Source organism: Pezoporus flaviventris, unplaced genomic scaffold (assembly GCF_033815535.1).
Source record: "Pezoporus flaviventris isolate CSIRO_AGI_PZ_B2104156 unplaced genomic scaffold, CSIRO_AGI_Pfla_v1 ptg000002l, whole genome shotgun sequence".
Lineage (NCBI taxonomy): Eukaryota > Metazoa > Chordata > Aves > Psittaciformes > Psittacidae > Pezoporus > Pezoporus flaviventris.
Window position 1 is genome coordinate 15,270,766 of NW_026892550.1, and position 26,648 is coordinate 15,297,413.

Genomic DNA, 26,648 nt, shown 5'->3' on the forward strand with positions numbered 1-26,648 from the left:
TTCTTCATGTTTTAAAATGTAAAATGTTTTAAGTTAACCCTTTTTTGTTTCTTTTAATATTTTCAAGAGTCAGTTATTACAGCAAAATCAATAACCTTGCATCCTGCTCCCTGTATCACTTTGGCTTACCTCAGTCCTTACAAGATGAAGGTAACTGAGGAACCTGAAAAGATCATTTAGACCTTTGATATTCATGAAAAAGTATTGCTTCAGAACATTTGGACACTGGGTGATCACTATTAATAAGCTTTATGTTGTTCCTATATGTGGCTGTGAAAATACCCTCAGTATTGGTACCAGAGCTTACAAGGCCGCTTATGATGTGCTAAAAGCTCGTGCTAAAACCTGGCACAGTTGCAACAAGATATTTGAACAAAACAAAGTGGGCTTGTGTCTATAGCTCTGAACTGAGATTGTTAGAACCTCTGTAGCAAACAAAAAGCGACTTTTGCTTTTTGTTCTTTAACTTAGGTAATATTTTCAGGGCAACATTTATTGATGATGAATATCCGGCCATGGTGAAGTCTGATATTTCTGCAAAGCATTCAAAGCAGAGTTACTTATCAACAAGTCTTCCAGAATTCACTAAAGAGGAAAAAATTATCATCATTAGTACTGCTGACTTCTATACTCTGAACTGCTAAGACCAAGAAAATGCAGACAAGAAGTTAAGTGTTTCAACGAATGGTGAATCTGAATGTGGCCTGTTGCAACTGGGAGTTTATGGTTGCCTGTTGTACCATGAGGTTTGCACTGACGTCTGTGTTATATGAAGGAATGGCTCACAGGACCATTTTACTGCTTTAGCTAGCCAATGAAGGGATCTAGGAATCCAGTGTGTAATATTGGTGATTTGGGGTTTTTGAGGAGCCCATCTGGATGGCATAAGACATTATACAAGATATAAAAAACCAAGTCACCTTGGGATTCTTAATTTAATTGTTCCATGCTAGACAGAAAAAGTAGAAGCTTTAGTGTTTTCCTATTGCCTTTGTACTTCATAGCTATTTTACAGTTTGAAATGACACACCAGTGTTATACCATATTTTGAAGTCCAGAAATTATCTTTCTGATGCCAACAGTAAGGTTTTCCTGGCACGCAGCTACTCCTGGCAATGGGACATGCAGTGACTGCCAGTACCAAGGGGTTAAGGAGCAGTGACAATAAGCAGATGCTAATGCAGGAAAGATATTTTAGTCTTCTCATTAAAATAAGTCATTTCACTGTCTTCATGGATATTTGCACAGTTCTGCTTTTCCATTGTTAGTCATAAAAGGTCAGCTCATGGAAAATTAAGTTAATAGGGTCAGTGCAATTTGATGAAAACTAGTTTTAGTTTGTAGCTTAGAAAAGATAGAGGGTAATGCATCTGATTTTATGGGCTTTCTTACATCTGTTCTGAATAAAACTTCTGCTCTCTTGTTCTAGGATACATATAATAACCCTATAATTTATATCACTGAGAATGGGTTTTCCCAAAGTGACCCTGCACTGCTTGATGGCAGTCAACTATGGGAGTATTTCAGGCTGATTTTACAGGAAATTTTAAAAGGTATAATTTAAAATGATGAAAGATCAATTGTGTAAACTTAATATAATTTTACTTTGTGCTTATTTGCATTGGGCAATAACCAATGATTCTTGAAGCTAAAACTCTTCTAAATCAGAGTGAAGGGGTGTGGTTAAGAAAACCCAACACATGTTTAGCTGAAAGGAAAGCAAGCAGTATTAATTCTGCTCCCCCATCTTGGGGTGGAAACAGATGAAAAGGTGCTCCATACATACATTATTTTTAAACTCAGTTTTGTAGGTCCATAGTTCTTCATTGAGGAAAGCAACTACACTGATCTTCAGAAGTGCTTATCATTCATACCTTTCATTATGAAGGGTGCAAAGTTGAGTGCACCTGCAAACATGACCATTGCATCTCATAATATCCTTAGAGCAGAATACAACCTCCCATACAAGATTACTTCCTTGTGATAACTTCTTCCTGTATGAGGTCATTACATTGTTATAGCTCAGCTTCTACCTTTATGTCAGGATGGGCAAAGTGTTCAGCACTGGTGAAGCTCTTTTTTCATTTGAAACATGCTATTCCATTAGTTTTGATAGAAATAGTTAGCCCAATTTTCAGCCTTCTGGAAATTCCTTCCTTACCTTCCTTCTGTTGGTAATATTCAAAGAGTAGATCTTCTCACTATGAATCAAGTGGACTATATTTTAAAATGCGGTTTCACTTATATAACAGCTAGTCTCCGTGTTATATTTGTACAAAGGAATCACATTCATGAATGTCATATTATAGTTCAGTATTTTTTTGTGGCCATTTTTGCATCTTCATGCTTTTTTTTTTTTTGCTTATTTTATTTTTTATCCTTAATTTCATAGAATCATAGAATCACAGAAAGGTTTGGGTTGGAAAGGACCTTACGATCATTTAGTTCCAACATCCCTGCCATGGGCAGGGACACCTCACATGAGACTAGGTTGCTCAAGGCTTCATCCAACCTGGCCTTGAACACTGCCAGGGATGAAGCATCTACAGTTTCCTTGGGCAGACTGTTCCAGTGCATCACCACTCTCACAGTAAGGAACTTCTTCCTTGTATCTAACCTAAATCTCCCCTTTTTAAGTTTAAAGCCATTACCTCTTGTCCTATCTGTACCTGCCCCTGTAAAAAGTCCCTCTTTTCTTTTAAAATGAACCTTTGCCATTTGTTCAGTCCAGCAAAGCTTTTAAATATGCATGTTCCTTGACCTTAATCAGTGCAACCTTACATAGGTTTAGTTACACATACAGTTGGACATTAAGTTGGATCAGTGTTTATCATTTTATCTAGTAAAAGGCATGGTGGAACATTGGTTGAAACAGATCCATCTATGCAAAAATAATATAAATATCAAGTCCATCAGCTGTAAGGTACTTTCTGAAAAAATGCCTATAACTTTGTCCCCATGTAACATCTCTCCTGCCACTTTGAGTAAACAGTTTGTTAAGGCTGCTCCACAGATACTGACCCATGAATGAGCAATCAATTTCAAGTTTTCAGCTCAGATACCCTGGAAAGCATGGTATTTGAAGATGTTTACTTTATTCAATGCTTAAATGCTTAACCATTTACTAAGTGTTACACGAAGCAGAACCGTTTAATTGCATATAGTGTCTACAATAATTTCTTATCTTTTGAGCTAACTTTTGAAATTATTAGTACAGGCTCATTCATTCAATGAGCTCTGGGTCAGAACAGGGGCCTGTGTGGATTCTGCTGTGGGATTTGGGCATGCCTACTTGGTTTTTTTGCCTAACCAAAAGATAAACATGCTTGACTACAAAGGAGAGTCTATCATCTACGGCCTGTTACTGCACTTGTTATTAGAGACATTTTAATATGTTTTAATTGAATTGATATATCCTTATTTTGTCTTTTTGCATTAAGAACTCTCCTAGCTTTTAGAATACATATTTGCACTAATTGGGTTAATTTTGTCAACCAGAATTTTCAAAATAATAAAGAGCTTCCCTTTTTAAGATCTTGTGATTTAGAAAGAGCTATGCTCTAGTACTCTGAAAATCAGAAACTGATGGCTCTAAAGATAAGTAGCAAGAATATTGGTGTCCAAAGTTCCTAAAATTTTTACTATCATTAGGACTATTTAAATTACAAGATTTTGGAGGGCAGGAGCAGTCCTGAGGTGGTACGGCATCCTTCACCCACTAAGACTGTGATCATGCAGTATGGATAAGCAATAAAACCACTGTATGTTACCTCTATGCTTTATTTTTAGAAAAAGATTTTGATGCCTTCAGAGAAAATAGATTTTTATTTTTCAGTTAGCTAATAAGATCAGAAAGTGCAATGTATATGTGAACAAGAAAATAGAGAGTGAACAGCATGCAGCTACTATAAATACATCACATTATAGCTATTATAGATGGAAAATAGTTTTTAAATGGGTGCAACTGCTGCCATGTTGCTTCTTCACTATATGAATAGATAAAAGCATCAATATTTTAATAAATGTGGATATACATATTTAGCATCTCTGCAGAATCATACGCATGCATGGTGCTTTACAGATAAATGAAAATGATGTCTTCTTACCCTAGGGAACTGAAAATCTAATTTAGATACAATGCATGAAGAGATGACAAACAGAAAGCTGGATCAGAGGGAAGAAAAGAACATGGATCAGAGTAGTGAAATGCTTTTTACTATGGCTGCTCTTCATTAATGTTATGTAATGTCTGTTAAGGATGACATCTAGACCAAAGATCAAGGCTGCCAGTAAACAGGTAGTTGAAACTACTTAGTTTTGAAAAGTGGAACCTTCTAAAAGAGATGATAAAATATCATAAGGTTTCATATGGAGGAGAGCATGCAAAATAGAGGATAAACTATTGCCATACACGGCTTCTGGAGTAAAGCAATGAAGTTAATCCATAATCTGTCTGGTAGAAGGCTATTAATAATGTTGATAGGGAGGAAAGAATGAATTAAATTAATTTTATGTTGCAAGAAGGAGGCATTGGAAAGAGTTGAAATCGGTTGGAATGGAATGTAAAGAAGATGAGGAAAATGTGATGTAATATAGGCAGTGCCAAATAAGAGGGAGATGAGCAGGAAAAATGTGAACAAGCAGGGCTAGATTTGGGAGTAAATACAAAATATATGAACATTTAATTTGGAGTCAGCGAGAAGGTCAACAGTAAAAAAAATTCAGAGCAAATAGGAGAAATTACTGTGAGGAGAAAGGGATGGTTAAAGCCTAATATTCAGTTGGTGTTAATATTCTCCTTAAATATGCTTGAATGGAGCAGAAACGATACAGAGAATACTGACTGCAATGGGAAGTGTAGAGCAGAACTAAAATTGAAAGTAAGCAAGGTGGTGCAGTTAACAGGATTTTTAAAAAATGAACTTTTAGTTAAATACAGGCCTTTCTGGAGACCTTATTTTTGTCCTTTTTTCCCTCAGATTACTGAGAGTTGTTATAAGACCTTTTATATATTGTCATCACTGTACACTTTGACCTTGCTCTCATGAACTAACCATTTAGTCTGTGTTGTAGATTCATACAAGCCTGCTTCTGCAGCATTCCCATGCACATAAAGCAGTGAGGTTATAATGCAATACTGTAGTCCATGAAAATATGATATATTGTTAAATTAAATATGGATGTCATAATGTGAGCCCCTCGGGTCAACTATAAGCTTGAATGTTATTGAAAGAACTGCAGAGGCAGCTCTGTTTCTTCATTGCTGCTGACAAAAATGCCTCTACAAATAGAATGCAACAATGCAGACATATTAAGGACCCTCTGAGATGTGCTGTCCCTGGCATAACATTGCCATGTGACATTTTCAAGAACTATAAATACATTGACTGCATTATAGCATAAAAGTTAAGAAGCTTTGCAGTAGTCACTGCAGAAGTGTTAAAATGAAGCTAAATTTGTTTTGACTACTGAGGGATTCAAAGCCTTAAAAAACCCCAAAATACAAACAAGCAAACAAACACCCCCTAGAGTCCCCTGAAATCATAAGGCTATAGCTACCATAGAACAATGTATTTATCAGATTTTCAATATAGTTTTAAAAGGTCCAGAATACATAATTCCATAAAGTTCCAGTTAAATGCCAGTTTTATAACTTCACATTATGATAAGAAGTCACATGTAATTTCTTAGGGGAGATGTCTGAGACCACCTCTAGACAATAGAAATGAGCGCTTTGTAGCAGTGTTTTCTTGTTACTGAAAGTTTATATCTCTTTTTTTTTCACATTAATCTTTGAGCCTGAATGTTTTAATCTGCAAAAACGAACTTTTTTTTTCTTTTTTTCTTTTTCCAACTCTTAACCAGAAGTTTTCCAATGCAAAATTATGAAGAAACATTTTTTCTCCAAAATGCTCTTAATCTGCCTTCAAAAGTATCTTTGGTGAAGGTAACAAAGCACAGTTGCATGCTCATGTTGGGAAGATTTCTGCTGGAATCAGGCTATAGGAATCTGGTGGGAAGATTTCTGCTGGAACCAGGCTATAGGAATCTGGTGCGAAGATTTCTGCTGGAACCAGGCTATAGGAATCTGGTCAGTTCACTGACAGAAGAGGATCATCTCTGTGAATTAAAGGTAGGTGAGTAGATTTCTTGCCTGCCACTGTTTTGATTTTGATTGAAGAGATTAATTTAAAAGCAGAATTATGCAAGAGCTGCTAGATGTCTGTGAGCTAATTAGATGGTTCCTGGGAAAAGGGCTGTAGAGGACAGAGGAGCTTTGTGTGCAGTGTTAGAAGTCGCTAGGCTGAGTGGTGCTGCAGATTGCTCAAGTTGTTGGGAATCCGGATGTAATCAGCATGTCACATGCTCAGGCAGTACCCGAGATGTGCTTTGTTCCAAGTAACTAGACCCCAGCCCCCAGTGACCTGTTAGTTTACAAAAGTGTTAGCAACTGCAGCACAGGAACAGTTCCTGCTCTACAGTGAAGAGATACTGTGTGAAAGGTTATGTCACCTCAGAGGGGATAATCTAAATATTTAGGCACTGTGGGTGCTGTAGTGCTGCTGGATAGCTGGTGAAGTCCCTTCTAGAACCTATTTGAGGTATTCCTTTTGTTACAGAGGATTTGCTTTACTTAGGTAGAAGTACTACTCCACCGCTGAAGCAAAATTCAGCTTTGCTGCTAGTTGACTCAGTTGTGCAAGCAAAGATTGGGGACCTCAGAAACTAACCAGTCTCTAATCTCCAAATCATATCTATGTGGCCAGAAAGTTAGAGGTAACTATTACTCACCTGCACATTAGAAGTTTCCGTTAAGAATGATTTGTACATATGCATCATAATCCCCACATCAGAAGTAGCTACGGTAGTTATTTGATTCTGCTTTATTATTGTACAAGATGAAATATAATGGCAATTCCACCAGAAACAAACTAACTAACTAACAAAGAAACCCCCCCCAAAAAAAACAAACCACCAAAAAAAAACCCTCATAAGCAGAATGTAGGGATTTGGACCTTTATGATGAAAACACAGACTTTTATGAAAATCGTGAGTTTAAATTCATCAGATGTTGATTGCACAGAACATCATTGGGTTTAATATTAGTTCTAAGCCATATGCTTCACTTGGAGTTACCTTTCAGGAGAAAATGTACTGAATCCACAGAGGCACATCATAAAAAAATACTGTGCTAATGCTGTGGCTTTGAGACAGTTTTTAATTTAAATCTCTCCTTTTTCAAGATGATTTAGTTTTAAATAACTCAGGCCCATTATGTGCATTCAAAATGCTTTTCCCAGGATTATGTACAGGATCACTCATTGCAGAAATTAAGTTAATATATAATACAGTTTGGCTAAGCTTTTCTATATCGGCATACATCTTTCCTGGAATTGAAAGATAAGTCAAGTCCAGTTTATTAGAATGAACATCTGTCTTCAGATACCTACCACTTCTTAGTCACAGATTTCTATTCCAGAAAATGAGATTTTGCATTTTAATATAAAACAGGGAACATTTTTCTTCTTAGGGCAGGACTCATTACCAAAAATATTATGAAAATTGCTTTAAAGCATATTAGAAAATTAGTAAGAAAACTATTAAATATAGTGGTACTGGTACAACTTTTATCTCAAAAGGTCGTAAGTGGTGATTCCCGAGTATTTTCCATTGGAAGTGTTTACGCCTTGCTTCTCATTTTCTGTCTAAATATCTGCTGTTGACCATTTAAGTAGATGGTCCTGTGATTACATTAATTTTACAGTTACTGAAGAATGGATCTTTTACGAGACACATTTTTAACAGTGCAAATAAGAGAAAGAATGAGAAGAGAACCTTAGCTAGGGTCTACTATATTAAAAAAAAACTGTGTTAGAAGTGCTTTGATGGCTCATATAATGCTATCCAGCTTCCAAACTAGTTATTTTTCATGATGTTTCTGTGATAATAATAGCTTATAATTTGATTTTGTGGGAGTTATTGCCATTCTAAAGGACTGAAAATTATATAAATGCAGCTGTATGGGGAATATTACAATGTCAAATGAAGCAGTGTCATTGCAGTTCTCTGTATATGCTGCTACAATGCCAATATAAAAGGGAAGAAACTATGTTGATCAATATAGCAGATTATAAGAAGTGATTGGATAAAATGCAAACAATGCATAATCTGTTATAAAGGCTTACTAAATGAAGATACAACTTTCAGGCTATAGTTTTGCATTGAATTTGAACTCACATGTTTCTGGCTGTTTAAAGCCACTGCAGTTTTTCCTGAGCAAGAATGTGTTCCTTCAATACATTAACACATATATTCAATATGACCTATTTTATAATTGCTGTGGGAGTTTGCCTTTGCATTTTTTGATAGCTCTCTGTTCAGATTCTCAACCATAGCACTGCATTAGTTTATTTGCATTGAATCAATTTTACCAAGGAATCGCCTGTTTTTATATAAAGAAATTCCTAGCTTCATTACAGAGGGAGTGAAGTATCTGATCTCAGTTTTAAACTAGGGAAATTGAGGTAGCACAAGTTCAGTGTAATTTAGCTAAGGTCAAAAAACAGATGGGATAATAATAGGAGTAGTACCTGGATTTTTCTGCTCTCTCCTGGATTGTTCTGACTCTCTATGTGCAATGTCACATTCCTGCTGCTAACAAACATGTTTTGAAATAAACATTCATATTAGAGAATATGAAGATGTACACGAATGCTCAATATACGTCTCTCAAAAACACTAACGGGAAAGTCATCTACTGAACTCATATAGTAGTTGGAAATTAAATACAAAATGTTACTATTTCAAATGTAATAAAGACGCTTATCCTTAGTGAGGCAAGTCTGATATTTGAACAGAAGATTTTTGAGGAGTTAATAATTCTATTACACGGTGGAATAATTTTCCTAGAAAAAAGGTGGGCAATTGTATTTCTGGGAAATGAAAAATCAAACTGTCAAATAGTAAAATAAGTACAAGGCATTATTCCTCTATAAGAATGAAACATGCATCTGGATATAACACAATTTAGAATATATAAATTGGAAAAAAAATGCCTTTTTCTTCTTCATGCTAGAGTAAAAAAAAAAACAAGCTGCATGAAGTTTTCTAGACTTCCTTAACAATTTATCTTCTGGAAGACTTAAATGTAAGAAAATGCAGTTCTCAAAAGGAGAATTACTTTTATCATATACATGAATGCTTGGAAAGTGTTTACTTTTCTATTTAATTTTCTTTCAGTAATATAACAATTAAATATATTTTTCTTGTTATTCTCTGAAAGGATGAACCCTCTGTGTCACTATTTTATTTTTGAAAGTCACACCTGAAAGTAAAGACCTTCCTTATATTTATAGCAATTCTGTGTTCTACTCTCAAATTGCGCATCCTAGCACGTTTATACAGTGTAAAAGTGACTTGGAGACATCATGGTATAGTGCTTTTTTAGCCATCTTGCATGAGAGATTAAATCTGGAGTGAACTGGACTTGCATGACAAGTATTTGGTAGTGTTGGTTAAGGGGTTAATTGCCTGTTAAAGGAAAGAAGAAAATGCCTTGCAATGATTGTTTGCAAAACAAGGGAAGAATGTCTGGAAAGATTCCTTCTCCTGCATCCCAAACTACATCTTGTATGTGTCTTGGTTATTGAGAAACATATAAGATATTTCCATCTGAGTCTTCCTTTGTTCGTATTCCCTCGGTAACACCAGTAGGTTCAGCATTGCAAAGACTTTTAAAGTCCTAGAAACTATCATCTCCTCAGCTAAAGTCTAATTTTTGCTGTTGATGTTCTTTGTATTGCTGAATTTATTGGAATTCATATGAAAAAGAAAGAAAAGAAAAAAAGAAAAAGAAAAGAAAAGAGAAAAAGAAGAGAGAAATCATATGAAGCAGTTTACAAGAGTGTTAAAAATGACATGTTTCTAAATATTGCGTATACTTTATAATCAAATCTTATTGATTACTTGGATGATTTTAAGAAACAAAGACAAAACAATGTTTGTGCTGCTGTGAACACAGGGTCAGCACTTCCAGTGCAGAGCTCATGCAGTATATTTTCTGTGTGGGCTAATACCTTCGCAGTAGTAAGTAGGCTCCTGCTGTAACAACTGAAGCTGCCATGCACTCTTCAAGTTTATTCCTCAGTCACCATGCATTGTAGAAATCCAATCTAAAGATCATAAAAGAATGAATAAGCATGACTGAATGCAGAGCCAGAGACAAATGCAGAGAGGGGAGAAGAGAGTGTTTTTGGCTTCCACAGGTTCTGAAAGTCATTCAAAAGCTCCTTGGACTTGCCTTTTGTATCTACAACTCAGACTGTCACCTCTGATCTCGGCAAGCAGCTTTATGCTTGTCTGGCAGTCCTTTTTTCATGAGCTATCCCAGCAGCTGTGATCAGCTGGGCGCATTAAGTAAACAGTTCCTAGGTTCTACATCCAGCTCTTTACTCAACATCTTTATAAGCTTCTAAAAAGGATCTTTCACCAAGAAATGCAATTTGCAGAGCCAGAGTGAGGCAAAATCATCAGTCTTCTCTCTCAGACATTGGCTCTGCAGGGTGGGCATTGGCTTGAATACTGGATGTGCATCCTGAGACTTCAGTAATTTTTAATACAGGTTACAACATCAATTAGGGTCACAAAATCCCTTTTCCATTTGTATTCATTTTACTGTTGTAGATTTCTTCTGATCTTATTTGACTATCATGGCATGTCTCTTCTTTTTTTATTCCCCACTTGCCTTACCCCCGTTAGTCTTATGTTTTCCAGCAGGCAGATGCTGATTCTCCTCATCCATGTGTAATCCCAATGAAATTTTCATTTTCCATATTTTATAGTCTGCTGCTATTCACCTTTCTAAACACAGGCAATAGGAGTCCAAGGGAGAAGAATTCACTAACCTCCTGGGGAAACTAAAAATGATCATAGCCTAGCAAGTCAGTCTTTAAATGTCCTTTGCCCATTCCACCCTCCCTTCTGCTGCTCTTAAGTATTTAAATCTGCCCCCTACCAGTCAGACTTCCTCACCAGATGGTGCCTTCTGACTAGCTCTGCCTTTCTTCAGAGAATGAATAAGTACAGCAAAGAGCATAAGGAACTGGTAAGACAGTTACTGGAATATTTCATCAGTGCTAGTGTCCACTTTTTAAAAAGGACAATGAAAAATGGGAGAGAGTTCAGGAAGGAGCTGCAAAAATGATTTGAAGGCTGGAGAAAATGCCTTACTGTGGGACTCTAAAAGAGCTCAATCTGTCTAGCTTATCAAAAAGAAGATTGAGAGGTGACTTGATTACAGTGTACAGGTACCTTCATGGGGAAAATATACTAGGTACTAAAGAGCTCTTTAGTCTGGTAGAAAAAGAGTGTAAAAAGAGCCAATGTCTGGATGCCAGACAAGTTTAAATGAGAAATCAGACACATTTTTAAACAGTGGAAGTATTAAATACTGTCACAAATTATCAGAAGGACTGGATGCTGTACTTCATGCTTTCACATGAGGCTGAGTATAGTTTGGGAGATATACCTTAGCCAAACACAAGTTTCAGACACATTCCAGGTAAACTAGTGCAATTTAAGAGCCTGTGGTTCACTGAGGATAAAATTAGATGTTCTTATGATCTCTCAGTTTTTAATTCTATAAATTTAAATGGTGGCTACAATGACTGTCCATACTTCATGAAAAGTGAGCTGGTGTGAGGTGTACCCTTGGAATATTAAAAAAGGAATGGAGTGGTCCACAATATATAATTTTAATATTTATAGTATTTTATTATCATTTTTGAAGTTAAGACAATTTGGAAATGTATACATCATTTTGTAAAGTCAAGCTCTTTCTTTAAGAAGATTTTAAATTTGAATATTTATACTTTCCCAAAATCTTTTCACATTGCCTTTTTTATGGCTGAAAGAATTCTACCCTTCTCACACCATAATTGTATTTACAGTATGCTTATTTTCAATGAGAAAGTCATCCAAGATTTGTCCAGAAAAACAGGGGAAAACAGTCCTTACTAATGCTCATTGGTTGTTCTCACTTGCTTTCCTGTCTGAGAATCATTATCATTTATGTAGGCAGTGATAGGTTTTTAAATGATGTAATCATATATAGGTGTGAAATGGTAATGGCTGTATCTTTAAAGATTTTTTAAAAGGTTAATTATATTCCACAAGTTGTTTTAGAAGTAGAATGTTAATATTATTGTAAGACTCAGACTTGGAAAGCAATTCTCCTGTCTAACATATGTCATTTAATGCCAACATGATTCCTTCTTTTCTTCCCATTATTGCTACTGTTTCCAGGTGCCATGCTAGATATTTTCTTTCTTTCTTTCTTCTGTGTTTATTCATATAACTGTGAGTAACCGTGTTTCCTGTCCTCCAGCCGTAGACATTGCTTAGCCACGCTAGCCATAGTTATCCTTTCTTTCCATCTTGTAATTAAGGTATTTTTCCATCCCTTCATCACTTTGGGTATTCTTTCAGCTTCATTCAATTTCTCACTGCGTCTCCAAGCAGTCTCAGGAATTGGGCTAGGGAAGAGACAGTGGAAAACATATCAGCCCAATGTGGAAAGCAGAGTTGTATGTGACGTGGCTTAGCTGAAGCAGAAAGTCAAAGGTCTCAAGAGTGTGATCAAGGCAGGTTAGATGGAAAGGAGAGGTGAGAAGGAACGTGGCATCAATGAACCTTGGCTACAGAAAAGTTGGAAGCTATTTTCTAGCCATAATGAAATATTAGACATAGGAACCTTATGAGATTTTAGCCACATGGATCTCAGGAGATGAATTCTCCCACTTCTCCATGGTTTACTGGTATTATCTCTTTTCACCAACCATACAGTGGTAGTAGCGGCCACAGTCAACTTCATCTCAACAGCTGCAACTCTGCCCTTCTTGTTTGACATGTGCTTCTCTCTTCACATCAGTAAAAAAGTTCCCCACCCCTGTTTTCCATGGGTCATGGACCAACATGATCCGGCCTGGATGTTCCCTCCCTCTGTTCACTTTCTAGTGTCATAGGCTATCACCCAGAATGTTATAAGTATTCAAAAAGTAGTTCATACTAGACAACTAGACAGCAAGGATGTACGGATAATGGGAAGATAGATTCCCTTGCCTTATAAGCTGAGTGGGAAAAGCATTGAAGTTAGAGATCAGAGTCCTTAATTGAACAGTCCCTAGTCATAAGAATTTTGCTAACATGGCAACATGCTGTTACTAGTGAGTGGGGAATGATGGTTTGTTTGCTTCTGTGGTATCAGTTTTTCTTACTATTTTTTTTTTAAAGTCAGCCGTGATCGAAGGCTTAGATGTGTATGCAACTCTTTGCTGGCAGTCAGTGTGAGCCTGTTGCCAGAGCTTGTGCCTGGTTTTCATTTATTCTGAGTAAGTGTCTGAATAAGACAGACAGTGTATTCTGTGCATGATCTGTAACTGGAGGTGGCAGTGTTCTGCTGCGTCCTTTCCATAGTCAGTTTTAGTCATGGAAAGTCCATTTTAATTCTCTCAGTCTTAATCTATTGCTTTTAAATAAGTAAAACATGTACACATGTTTGAAAGTTGTAATGGAGAAGATTAATATAACATGAAAAATGTCATTACTTCAACAAAAAGATTTCCCAGAACCTTAGTTTTATTAATTTATAACCAATGTTTATAAATTACATACAAAACATTCTGTAGTATCCTAAACCTGCACCAGTTTTGTGCGCAACAAGGACAAACCATGTTCTAACACAGGAGACATTTCTCTTTCCCATGGATAGCTGGAAGTGTGAATATGCTGCATGGCTGCTACAGTTAAGCAAAAGAACTCATAAAAAAAAAACAGAAACAACAAGCTAGACACTGTGAAACCAACCAAACACTTGCTCTAGACCCCTATCAGTTACAACCACAGCCCTGCTCCAGAGGTGACTTTGTCTTTTCAGGGGTGTATAGTGGTTCACTTTGTGGAGCAGTGGACACTTTGAATCTGATGAACTGTGGGAGATTTTAGAGGAGCGGAGGCCTGGCTGGAGACGAGTGAAGGAGAGACTCTGCTACAGCATTCTGCTCCCTTGCACTGGTCCCAGGTGCAAAAAATTAGACTGTATCTATGTATTGATTTTTTTACCAGCCAAACCACTGTGTGTACCTGAATCTGTAAGACAGCAGAATATTGATCTATTAAAGAAAATTATCTATTTAAAGTATCTATTCTCTTTTCTAGTTTAGGGTGTAGAGAGATACCTATTTGACAGTGTAGCCTTGCATATCTGTACTTTAGCCGCCAGTTGGAACCACCTGGGTATAAATTTAGCCCATGCCTCCCCTTAAAAATGCCTAAATACTGCTTAAATCTTCCACTGTCACTTCCCAGATATACTGAGTGGGTTGCATGGAGCCATTCGAAACAGAACAGCTATTAACAGGCAGAGTTGGATTTTTTTTTCCAACTAGCAATTTGTTTAACAGGTTTCCACTGCAACTCCTAAATGATTTCACTTAAAAGGACACTGTGAATGTTAATTAAAAACATTCATTAGGGTTTTAATAATACCTTAGAGGCTTTAAACACAAATTTGTTTCTGTATCAAAAATGTTTTACTTCCCATCTTAATTCATGTATTTTGGGGAAGCCAGTGTCTGTTGCTGTACTGTTAATACTCTTTTCCTCCTGCCCCTACCTTGCTTAGATAAAAAAAGTATATGTTTGATTGGTGATGAAGAAAAAGCACACTCATATTTAAAGTGTTTCGTTTACAGTGAGAAATTGGAAATCAGAATTGAAATCCAGCCTTTATGTCGGTTCAGACCTAGTTGATTAGAGTGTGGTTTGTGTAATGCTGGCTACATATGTAAGTATGATACAGTGAATCAGTAAATCTGTCCTTCTGTTACACCAATACAACCTTGAAGTCTCCATTAGGATGGTATCAGTATAGCTGGAACAAACTTTTCTGGTTTCCAGAGTGTATATTGATCATTTTGGGGAGTGGTATTGTTAGGCATGAACTGTGGCCTGAAGATGTCTGCAGATGCCACGTAAGTGAAATTCAGGACTCCTGAGTCAGTGAGAGGTTTGTTGTTAATGTCAGTGTAACCAAAATTTAATTATAAATATACTCCATTTAGTAGGAGGTGCTAAGTCCCTTCATCATTCACAAAAGGGAATGGATTTTGAAATCTTTACGTATTTTTGGCAGTATTTCCTGATTCTTTCTGTGTATTTCCATACAGAAAATAGAATTCAAATATTTGGACTTCCTCAAAGTGTGACAATTGTGATGCTGTATGGCTGCCTTTATGTCATACTTTTGTGTTAGCAACCTAGATTGTCACTTCTATTATTGGAATTTTGATTTCCTTTTTTGGTCTTTCTCTTTTGCTTTTTTAGTTTGTGCTGTTGAAATCTAAGCTTCAGTCTAATCTTATTCCATTGTTCAGGTCAATTTTTTCCCCTTTGTGTTTCCATCAAATTTGCTAACTCTGTCCAGGTATGAGGCATTGTATTACACATGGTATTAAATTAATGCTCTTTTTTATTCTTTTCACTATTAAACATCTATTTAAATCCATATATATCATTTAGCTCTACATTTCATCTGAATGATTGAATGCTTTTTGGTAGTGAGACAGATTCTGTATACTGCAATATGCCAATTCCAGAACTTTTCAGAGAAATATATTTCAGAGTTTTCACTTTGTGGTCTATGAGGAATCTTATTTTTTGAATAAGTATTGATTGCATAATACAAATGTAGAAGCCTTTCTTTTATTCAGAAAGAATGAGCTTGGTTGATGATGAACAAAAGTATTCACGAAAATCCAATAGCAAAAAAGTACCTTGGCACCTGCAACTTAGTAATTGTTGATGTAGGGAATAGTCTTGAAGAACAAGTTTTATAACAAATAGAACAGGAGACAATGAGAAAGAAGAGTAAAGGTCAGAGAAAGTTCAATTCAGTCCACTGAGAAAGAACTTGGATAAAATTTAGGCAGAGGAAATGGAAGAACAGTGATGGGAGGTAACAATATTTTAGAAGGAAATGATTGCAAGGATCTAGAACTGAAGGAATAGTCAAAATAACTGTGAGACAGTACATAAGCTGGTGATAAGAAGCATTAGCTGCCATAGATAAGGCTGCACATTCATTCTTAGGCATGCAACATCTAGGGAAGCCACAGGGAGTCTAGCACAGGATACTACAGAAACAAGGCTGGACAGGCAGACAAGCATATTTAAGAGTCATTAGCACTGGAAAATAAGTGGGTCCAGGACAGTTGGCACAGACACCCAAGCAGGGACTAGCAAGAAGGAAGAGGGAATAATGACAGAGCCTTGAGAGGTGCCTGCAGAAGCAGGGGAGAAATAGAGGATCTATCAGCAATAACTCTCTGATGCTGTTAGCCAGATGAAGAAATAATAATTTAGTGTCACATAAACCTAAGGGCTGGAGTTTCTTGTGGAGTAGTAAGTGGCCTATGGTGTCAAAGGTAACAGAGCTATCAAGGAAGAATGAGCACAGAGAAATGACCCTACAAGAAACAGGCACTTATTGTGAAGGATGACAAGACAAATTAGACATTTGGCAGTATACCTAAAGCAACTCCTTCAGCTACTGGGACCACCTACACTGGTAGAGTAATTAGAAGATCTTCCAAACACGGTGATAAATGGTGTGATAAGGGCAGGGAGATCTATGTCTGTTTATAAAGTGCCTGTCATCACAGTGTCCGTCTATCACAGCAGCCAGTTAAAGAAAGGTAGTCACTATCAGGTAGTGGAATATTTTCTTCAGTCATAGTTAGGTTAGATGCAGTTGGTATAAAAAGATACCCCAAATAAGCAAAATTTTGCCAAGCATGGCAAAAGCAGGGGAGGCCTCTCTACAATGATATCCTGTGCATATCTTCAGGAATAGGAAGCATTAACACTTTGAAGCTGAAATAAAAATGGCTTTTATAGAATTTTGTAATGGTGACCCTCTTCCTGAAGAAAAAAAAAAAAAAAATGTCTTGAGTAGCCTGTGCAGACAAGAGCTGGTGCACAATTTAACTAGTAGTGTTAGAAAATAGTGCTTAGGGCTTAGAAATAATGAGCTCCTAATGTATTTTTCTAATCAAAGTATCAGCATGAAATTCACTGTATTTGGAGACCATCCTATTACCAAGGCAGCGGTGTATCAAAAGTTCACTGTGGATATTACTTTCATGTCTCATTTTTGAATCAGATTTTCTTTTGCTGATCCTTTTTAATAGTTTTAAGTCAAAAGCAGTAGAAACAAGAGAAGAGCAGTTCTTACCATATCTGTTCCGGCATCCTTGGACCAACAGGCATCGCTGTCAGTCTCAGTTATCTTTCCTTGCAACACTGTTTTGAACTGAGGTTTGATACGCAAAAGTTTTTTCCTTCAAGATTTAGACACATCATAAATCAAACAGACAACATGATGGGACTTCTTTCCCTATTTAGTCTATTGGACGCAGACAGGCATGTACTGTAGGTTTTTCAATGGCTTATTTTCTAACAAAAGCATAATGTTGTGCAGTTCAGATATTACAGCAGGCTTTTCTTGGATTTTACCCAGGCGATATTTTCCTGTCACAAAAACAGAGCCATATTTCCACGACTGAATCCACGTAATTGTATCAGCCACTGCCACAGTGGTGTTTTTAAGGGTTCTTTTTTAATGTTTCTCCCTCTGCCTCACAGTAGCAACATCCTTTATTCGTGAGAGATTGATTTTCTGTGTTATATTTTGTTAAAAAAGTTATGGCTATATGTAGTCAGTGGCATGCATAATTATGTTTCTAGGAATGTGGAAAAGAGAAGCAGATCAGGATTTTTTTTTTTATTATTCTTAGTTAAACCAGTCAAAGGAATCCAGGTTTTCTTCACTTAATTTTTTCCTGGTTTTGATTACTCAGGTTGTGTGAGCATTGTGAAGCTTCATGCAGTTTCTCATGACACTTTTTCCAAGAAAATCCCCAAATAGCTATCCAGGCAGTTGTTACTTGATACTTTTTGTTAGCTTTGTCTCACATCCACCCTCCTGTTTATGCAGACAGCAAATACCGATATGGCCAAGCCTCTGACATATGATATGGGGGAGTGCAGTACAGTCTGGTATTAATGGCAGAACAAAGATCTGGAGGGTTGCTGGAAGCTCTTTAAACCCTTAGTTATCTAACAAAATCTGCACCGGAACATACGTAAGCACAGAGATGCCAAGTAATAATGTGGTTATACTAATTTTCTTCATGGCATATGTGTATTACTTAAACAGCAGCTTGCTAGTTTAGGGGTTGTATGGAGGCTAAATCATGCATGCTGCTTGTGTGGTGTGCTGCAGAACCTAATGAGGAATCACTGTGTAGCCTTGTTCTTAATATGCACACAGTGCACTTCAGACAGGGATGCCATAAAAGCTGTCATGTTGAGAAGAAGTTGTGAAAAGTTCTATTAAAAAAATCTTAAATTATGTGCTTTACTCAACTTGAATTTCATAACACTACGTCATTGCCCAACTTAAGCTCCCAAACCAACCATTCCTTCACAAAAATGTAGCAGGAAAGAGGAGGAAACAGTGTCTTGTAGTCACTACTTTTCAGGACAGCAGTAGAAGGATGCTGCATTGATTGGTTTTAATAGACCAAGATGAAGAAAAGGGAGAGAAGTTTAATGCCTTACTATAGTCCTCCAGGACGCTTAACACCTGATCATGTGTAAGTGTAGAGAAGGGGAGTTAAACAACCTCCATTAGTAAAACAATGTTGTGTTCAGTCTGCCAACCTTAACTGGCAATTCCTTATGAACAGCAAGGAAAAACTAATCCTCTGGATTACAGTCACGAAAAGATGGGTTATAAATCATAAGAGTTCTATTTTGGGGCTTTGACTCATTTAAAATCGGAATATAAAAATGTGAACCCATATTCGCACCACATTTGCAGTTATGTGTTGTATTTTAATTCCAACCACTTCGTTCAGTGTTGTCCAACTTATAGTATGTTTTGTGTGATCCCTCTGATAACTTTGATAGCATGCTTTCACTTCCCCAGAGAAATCCTGTGAGAAAGACCAGCAGAAAACTGGAACAAAACCCTGTCTTTGAAATGCTGGCATGGTGCTGGCATATCGTATCACCAGCAGAGAGTCACTGCCCTGGCTCCTCACCTTCTCTGAAGAAACAAGGGAAATGTCTCTCAGATTAATATCTCAGGAGCATTTAATATTATGGAGCACCAGCCTAGTTTAGGGCTAGTCTAAATTAACCCAAATTTTGAAAAGCATAGTCTAAGCTGTAATAGGCAAAAGGTTTTCAGACAGAAGCAATGCAGGAAAAGTTCATGTTCCATCCCTGTAAAAATAATTAACATAGTGTCCTGGGTTCAGCAGTAGCAGTCATGTTTTTTTTTCCTTTGTGTTAACTGGTGCAGTGCTGTGTTTTGACTTCTAGTTTGAGAACAGTGTTGGTGAAGCCGATGTTGTCGGTTGTTGCTAAGTGATGTTTACCCTGACCAAGGACTCTGTGAGGCTCATGCTCTGCCAGGGAGGAGGGGAAGCTGTGAGGAAGCAGAGACGGGGCGCCTGACCCGGGCTAGCCGGGGAGGTATTCCATACCACAGCACGTCATGCCCGGGGTGGGGGGTAACTGGGAGTTACCCGGAAGGACAGGGGCTTCCGGATGGAACTCGTTTTCTTGGCCAGTGGTATCGTATTCTCTTCCTTTGTTATTTTCCCTTATCATTGTTTTAGCTGATAGTAGCGGTGGTGATTTGTTGCTGGACTGTTCTTGTCTCAACCCGTAGGAGTTGCACTCTCTCAATCCTCCTCCCCGTTCCTCTGGGAGCGGGGAAGGGGAGAGCCCCGGTGCAGGGGGGGGGAAGACGGACACGGACCTTGATTGTTGTCAGCTCGGCACCACTCACTGGGAGTGAGTGAGCAAGTTACCTGACTGGGTTTAAACCACGACACATAGATTCAAATTTTCTGTTAGTGACCTCTTGCTTTGTCACACTCTTACAGTAAGAGTTTCATTGCACCAGAACCTGCCACTGTCTCACAACAGAGAGAAAAAAAGTTGAACTTTTATTTTTTTAATGAAAAGGATTTAGAATAAAGAAGGTAACGTGAAAGGACTGTAACTTCCCAGAAAAAAAATCACATAGCTGTGATGCTTACATTAAAACCAAGTTGTTTTACCCTTATATGCAATGCTTGCAATCTGCAGCTGTTCACATAAGATGAGAAGACTTAAGATTTAAGCAAGTAAGGTGGTTGACTTTGTTCTCTTCTTTTCTTGTAAAGGCCACGTGTGCTTTACCTGTCCCAGTGTTACATCAAGGTGCTCTCCTTGAATCAAGATCTTTTCTTTTTCTCCTTTTTGCATTTGGGAGGAAGGGGAATAAGTAGTAATATTTTGCTTTTAGGTTGAGAAAAAGCTTTCATGCTTCATCTTTAAAGTGCTTTTCTAAGACTCAGCGTGCCAAGTATCCTGCATTTTACAGATGGGGAAGAAACTAGATGAAAAATAAGTACTTTATATTCAGATCTTACACTGATGTTTAATCTTACAATTGCTTTTTCTTCTCAAGTAGCTGCACATGTCGTCTCTATGCAGTTCAGTTTCTCAGGATCTAGGAACCAAATGAGCTACGAGCTGCAGCAATATTTCAATATTTGGCCAGCCTCTGTCATAATGTTAGCTTCCTGACCTTTGATAGAACTGATGACAGAGATGATTTTACCACCTATAGCTCAAGGTTCCTTAGCAACAATTACTTTAGTGGTGCTGTGATCAAGATGAGGCTACAAAACTGTGATTTACTCATCTTATTGTAAAATGCTCTTTTTTTTTTTTCTAATACATTTTGCTTTGTTCTTTGCTTCCCCATCACCCATACCCCCTTTTAAGGCAGTTCACTTCCTATAATGTCATCCACACTATACCTTTTTCTATTTAAGCATATGACATTTTTTAAGCTTGCCTTTCTTGGTGATTTCAGCATTAGGAGACCTAAAGTGGACTATGTATTCCATGCTGGCAATGATATTGCCTCTGCTAAAAGCACAATCCGTGTTAATGTGGATATACCCAGTATCATTAAAACACAGCTGTATTGATCCCTTAAGGCCACCACCATCGTTCACTTCAGAGAAGCTCTACTACATTATTCTCTGGGTACTTCAGCTTCAGCCAAAGAACCAGATCATGAACTTACAGCCAGCATCTGATTTTCACTGTGGTTATATACACACAATTTTGGAACAAAGCCGGATAAAAGAGGATCCCAATAAATACTCTTCTTCAGGAAGAGGATAGAAACAAAAATAAAGCTTACCTGACTATTTATTAGTAACTAAACATTACCTTATCTGTCTTTACTATCTATTTTCCTACTGTTTAAGCAGTGAAATCCCAGTAAAGGCCTAAAAATCTGCTTTCATATTCTTTTTCAGAGACTGCCTGCTTTATTGGTAGTTTCACATCCAGAGCCTTAGATGTATATATATAGTTTTAAATGGGGTCTCCCCATATGTATGTTTTCTGCTTGTGAGGGATGACGTTGTCAGAAAGCCAATCATACCAATTATTTTTGGTGGCAGTTTGAACCCAACACTTACATTTCTGGAAGGTCAGAGCTTCAGTAGCAACCCCTGTCTATCGTACACAGACCCTGGGGATTGACTAGCCTTACTGTCATAAGGTGTCATAAGTGTTGTATCTACTTTCACTTCACCTCTCATCATACTGTTTTAATTATTTCAACAATAACTTTTCTCACCTTTCCATTGTTATAGCCCAATGTATATATAAAGTCTAACAAGTATTCTGCTTGCACAGATGATGACTTCCCTGGAAAATGCAATGTACTTCCATTCCCATTACTAAAAAGCTAAAAGCTGTTATCAGATTTCCAAAACCCGCAATAGTAATACGTGAAAATAATAGGAAAAATCAACCTATATGACTAAGGAGGGAGCTTAGTATACTTTCATATTTATGTATTATCATGATACTATAATGGTACTTCCAAGGAGACTGGGATTCTTATTTGCATAGTGCTGTCACTAAAGACTTCTAAACTTGCTCCTAAATCAAAGTCACCTTGAGCCTTTGGTAATTTTCTGGTAAAGAAACTGCTCTAAGTGACTTGGTTTAGAGAGTAAAAATGGCCATATCAACACATTAAACTGGATCTTCTGGAAAAATTAGTTAAGGTAAATAGTGGGGTTTTTTTTAACTAGTTTTTTTAACTAGTTTTTTATTTTACTTCTTATTCTTTCGGATTTTTAATTGCACAGTGAAAAGTTTTCCATTATGCTTGTTTAAAAATAATATGTGCTATGTATATTTTATCTATGCGTCGCAGGTTGTCTTGTTCAGTATAACATTCTTCATTTAACTTTCCCTCCTGTGTTTTATATGAGGCAGTTATACTCTTTCTTCTCATCCTATAAAGGATATTTTCATGTTTTGAACAGGACAAACGGGCAATGCATTTTTCTTTGTAGAAATTAATATTCTTCATTGTAAACAATATAATCCATCATGTTTGGTCTATGTGGTGAAATGAATATCCTGATAGTTAGCATGAAAGCTTACTGAAAGTACAGTGACAATCTGCATCTCTCTGTTGGGCTCTAAAGGCCAGTTCTCCCTTCTAAAGATTTATAATACAAAGGGCAATTCACTAATTAGTACTGTAAATTAGTGTTGCCATGAGGTTAAAAAAAACTAACAGCCCCTGCAGTATTTCAATTAATGTTATTTTTAATTGCTTGTATTAGCATTTGAGAACAAGATTGATTAGCTTTTGACTGTCAAAGAAACAGAACTTGAAGCTCTTAAATACTGAAATGGAAGTTGTTAATTACACTTAAAAAACCATAGGTACTGTGCATGGAAATCTGGAAGGTCATCTGAGTACTAAATAGGGTATGTTTCATTTCTGTTCTGTTTAAATAAAAATTAAAAATGTTTGCATAGAGCTACATGTATTTCTTATGCTCTCTACTAATTGATCACGCAAATTAACATCTCCAAAATCACTCTAAAAAACAAAACAGCTTTAATAGTGCATCTGTTTATAGAAAGTAATTTTAGAAGTTGTTTAAAGTGATTGGTAATTCTCAATTTGTGATTAATGTGGTGAGACCTGAAATTTCTCCTAAAGTTTTCTTGAGTTTTCCTCTGTAGATCCCAGTTCAACACAGAGCAGATGTTTGGTAGAACTTGAAGGCTAACTCCAAGACAGGGCTTGTGCTTCTTCATCTCCAAGTTCAACGCCCTACCTGAGGCAGATTTAGAGACCTCAGAACAGGACACAGAAAAGCCAGCAAGCACAGCAGAGATGTTCCTGATAAAGATCCTGACGGTATTTGTGCTGTGTTGAAGAGGACTGTGGCTAATAAAAAGCTTTTCCCCCCAGTTATTTTAAGTGGGATTATTATAGGTGGAGGATTGCATTCAACATGTTATGGATATAGAAGGCATACTGCTTCAGCTTCTGCTCTGAAAGGCAGTTTAATTTGGTTCTCATACCTTGGTCCCTTTGCTTCGTTAAGATTCTGAGATGGAACATCATCTAACCATAGATTCTCATTGGCCTGGGCAGGTGCCAAGGAAAACTGGTGCACACTGGGTTACACAACAAAGTACATCTATCAATGCATGAGAAACTTCCATGACTATCAAAAATTGTGGCATTTAGGAAATTCAGGTCTCTGTCTAGCTGAGGTAGCAGCCAAATGGTGAACATGAAGGCTGGGTGGTAATGCAGATCTTTCTAAGTCCCTTTTGTTATATATTTTAAACAAAACACATGGAGGACCTGGCTTCTACCACTATAGATGCAAAGAATATGGATATTATGGTGGTAGGAAAGATCATGGTATTAAATGACGTCATTATCCTGACTTCCATGTTCCCCCTCTCTCTCTTGCCATTTGATTCACAACCCCTTACCACCCTTATTCTTCATCTCATGCATTTTAAGAAAAAACATACCGTAGATTGTAAGTGATCATATACTATCTATTCTACAGTAATTATAATGTGAGCAAACTGCTGCTTAGGTTCTTACTGCTTTACACCTTCTAATTACATGCTAGAAAAAAGTGAGGAATGCAAAAGAAAGGGAGATAAAGATAAATGAAAATTATATTTAAGAAATAGAGAAAATAAAAAATAAATTGATAATTTTCACTGTTAGAAAAGCAAAACAAAACCACAGTTTTACTGAAGATTTTCATTTTGAAAAGGGATTTTTCAGCTGGAGAACATTTCATACAGAAAAAAATTTCAGCTACATGTGTCAAAACAGTATGTCAACTTATCAGAGGACCAGGATTTTTTTAGAAGGTATATTTTAGAGCTAATTTGACTATCTAATGAGAATATCACAAATGAAGTGATTCAAGATAGCTCAAGTACTAGTGATCAGAGTTTCTCAAGGTCAACAGTTTCATTTATATATATGTGGGCAAATAGCTTATTCACAGTTAATATTTTAAAAAATATATCTGTGATGCAGTGACCAGCAAGGAATTTTCAAACCATGCTGTTGAATTCCTAACTGCAGTACATTTCAAATAGAACAGTTAATATAATTCCTGGAGAAACAGATGATAAATCAAGCTAAATAGAATTAATAGTGCCTAATTACTAGTTATATACTTCACCTGGAGTATCATATTCAGTAGTGATCACCATACTTCAGAATATATGTACTTTGTGGCTTATAATACAGAGCCTGAAGTACAATAAACCTTAGAGAAAAGAGAGAGAATAGAAACAGTAATTTATTTTTAATACTTGAAAATAAATCTTGAGGTTCAAGGAAATCATCATACATGGCATTTTTAGTAAGTCATAAGACAATGAATTGTGTGACTGGTGCAAACACCTACTGCTGATCTATGAAAAACAAAAGTACCCTTAAAATGTTGTAATTCCTTTTCCCCTACAGGGCTGTGACATTCTGGGAATATGGTCTGCTTGAAGAATTAGTTTCCTTTTTTTAAAAAAAAATCTTCATTCTATGGCATCTTTAATTCAGTTGTTGGTGTTGACACAGTGTTATGACTTTTTTTTTTTTTTTTTCTGAAAAGAAAGAAATATGAAAGCTATCATAGAATCATAGAATGGTTTGGGTTGGAAAGTACTTTAAAGCTCATCCAGTTCCAACCCCCTGCCACAGGCAGGGTCACCTTCCAGTAGACCAGGTTGCTCAAAGCCCTATCCAACCTGGCCTTGAACGCACCCAGGGATGGAACAGCCACATGTTCCAGTGTCTCACCACCCTTGTAGTAAAGAATTTCTTCTGAGTATGTAATCTAAATTTACCTTCTTCCAGCTTAAAGTCATTACCGCTTCTCCTACCACTACCTGCTCTTACCAACAGTCCCTCTCCAGCTTTCTTGTAAGCCCCCTTTAGGCACTGGAGGCTGCTCTAAGTTCTCCCTGGAGCCTTCTTTTCTCCAGGCTGAACCTCCCCAGCTTTCTTAGCCTGTCTTCATATGAAAGGTGCTCCAGCCCTCTGATCCTCTTCATGGCCTCCTCTGGACTTGCTCCAACAGGTCCACATCCGTCTTATGTCGGGGGCCCCAGATCTGAATGCAGTACTTCAGTTGTCCTTGCTTCTACCCTCTGTAGGCTTTCTTTTTGTGCCTGAGTTTGTCCAGGACCTCCTTGTTCATTCATGCAGGCATCCTGGCACTTTTGCCTGACTTCCTCTTTGTTGGGATGCATCACTCCTAAGCTTGGAGGAGGTGATCCTGGAATATTAACAATTTTTCTTTTCCCCTCTTCCCTCCAGGGCATTTCCTTTCATATATAACTGCTCAACGTGAACACAATATATTTCTTCTTAACTAGTCATATAAATCAGCTTAAAAAAAAAAATCTAATATTGAGGTATTCTACAGATTTGAAAATGGACATTGTGAAATGCTGGATAATTGGTATGTTTCAATTGAAGTCTTAAAATAGAGTTGGAGACACCAGGCTCTTGCAGACTTTACAAAATGTTCATGTTACTTAGGTTTAAGTATTTTTACTCAGTGCCTCTTGAGGGTTTGATAATTTATTTCCTAATTCATTGTGTCAGTGAGGAAAGACAGTTAACATCTATGCCTTTTTTATGTATTTGTAGTGGGAAAATGTCTACTTACTCATATGCTTAATCAAGGTCTCTCTATGGCCTTCACTTAATATGTAGAGTACCGGCTTACTATTTTACAAGTGGACAAAATAGGAAAGTGGACTTTGGTTATAATAATAAATATTTTTTCTGCTTTTTCTTCATTAAAATCAAGTATATAAAAATACTTCTTCAGGCTAGACTTAAAAATTAATTTCTGAAAGTGTTTCTAAAAATATTACTCTGTTAGGAAAAGATGGTCCAGCAGTTAAGGATGTGATTAGCTTTCTGATCACGGAAATTCTTATATACATATATATATATACACATACACACATATATATATGTGTGTGTGTATATATATACACATATATATATATATATATATATGCAGCCTTAATTTTTACATACATCTACTTATTTTTGGCTAATAAGTGAGAGGTGATCTTCTCTTTGTTGGATGTCCCACTAAGTTGTTAATTCCAGCTGTTACTTCCAGGTTTTGCCTTGCCAA

The 26,648-nt window shown here is 36.9% G+C and overlaps 1 protein-coding gene across 1 annotated transcript in view; it reads left to right on the forward strand.

Moving 5' to 3' along the window:
- Positions 1-26,648, forward strand: part of LOC133275912 (cytosolic beta-glucosidase-like) — a 59,739-nt gene that overhangs the window by 27,522 nt on the left and 5,569 nt on the right. Inside the window, 6 exon segments of the mRNA XM_061466205.1 lie at positions 70-153; positions 156-390; positions 392-639; positions 721-746; positions 1,430-1,553; positions 6,000-6,133. Coding sequence (XP_061322189.1) covers positions 70-153; positions 156-390; positions 392-639; positions 721-746; positions 1,430-1,553; positions 6,000-6,133 — 851 coding nt within the window.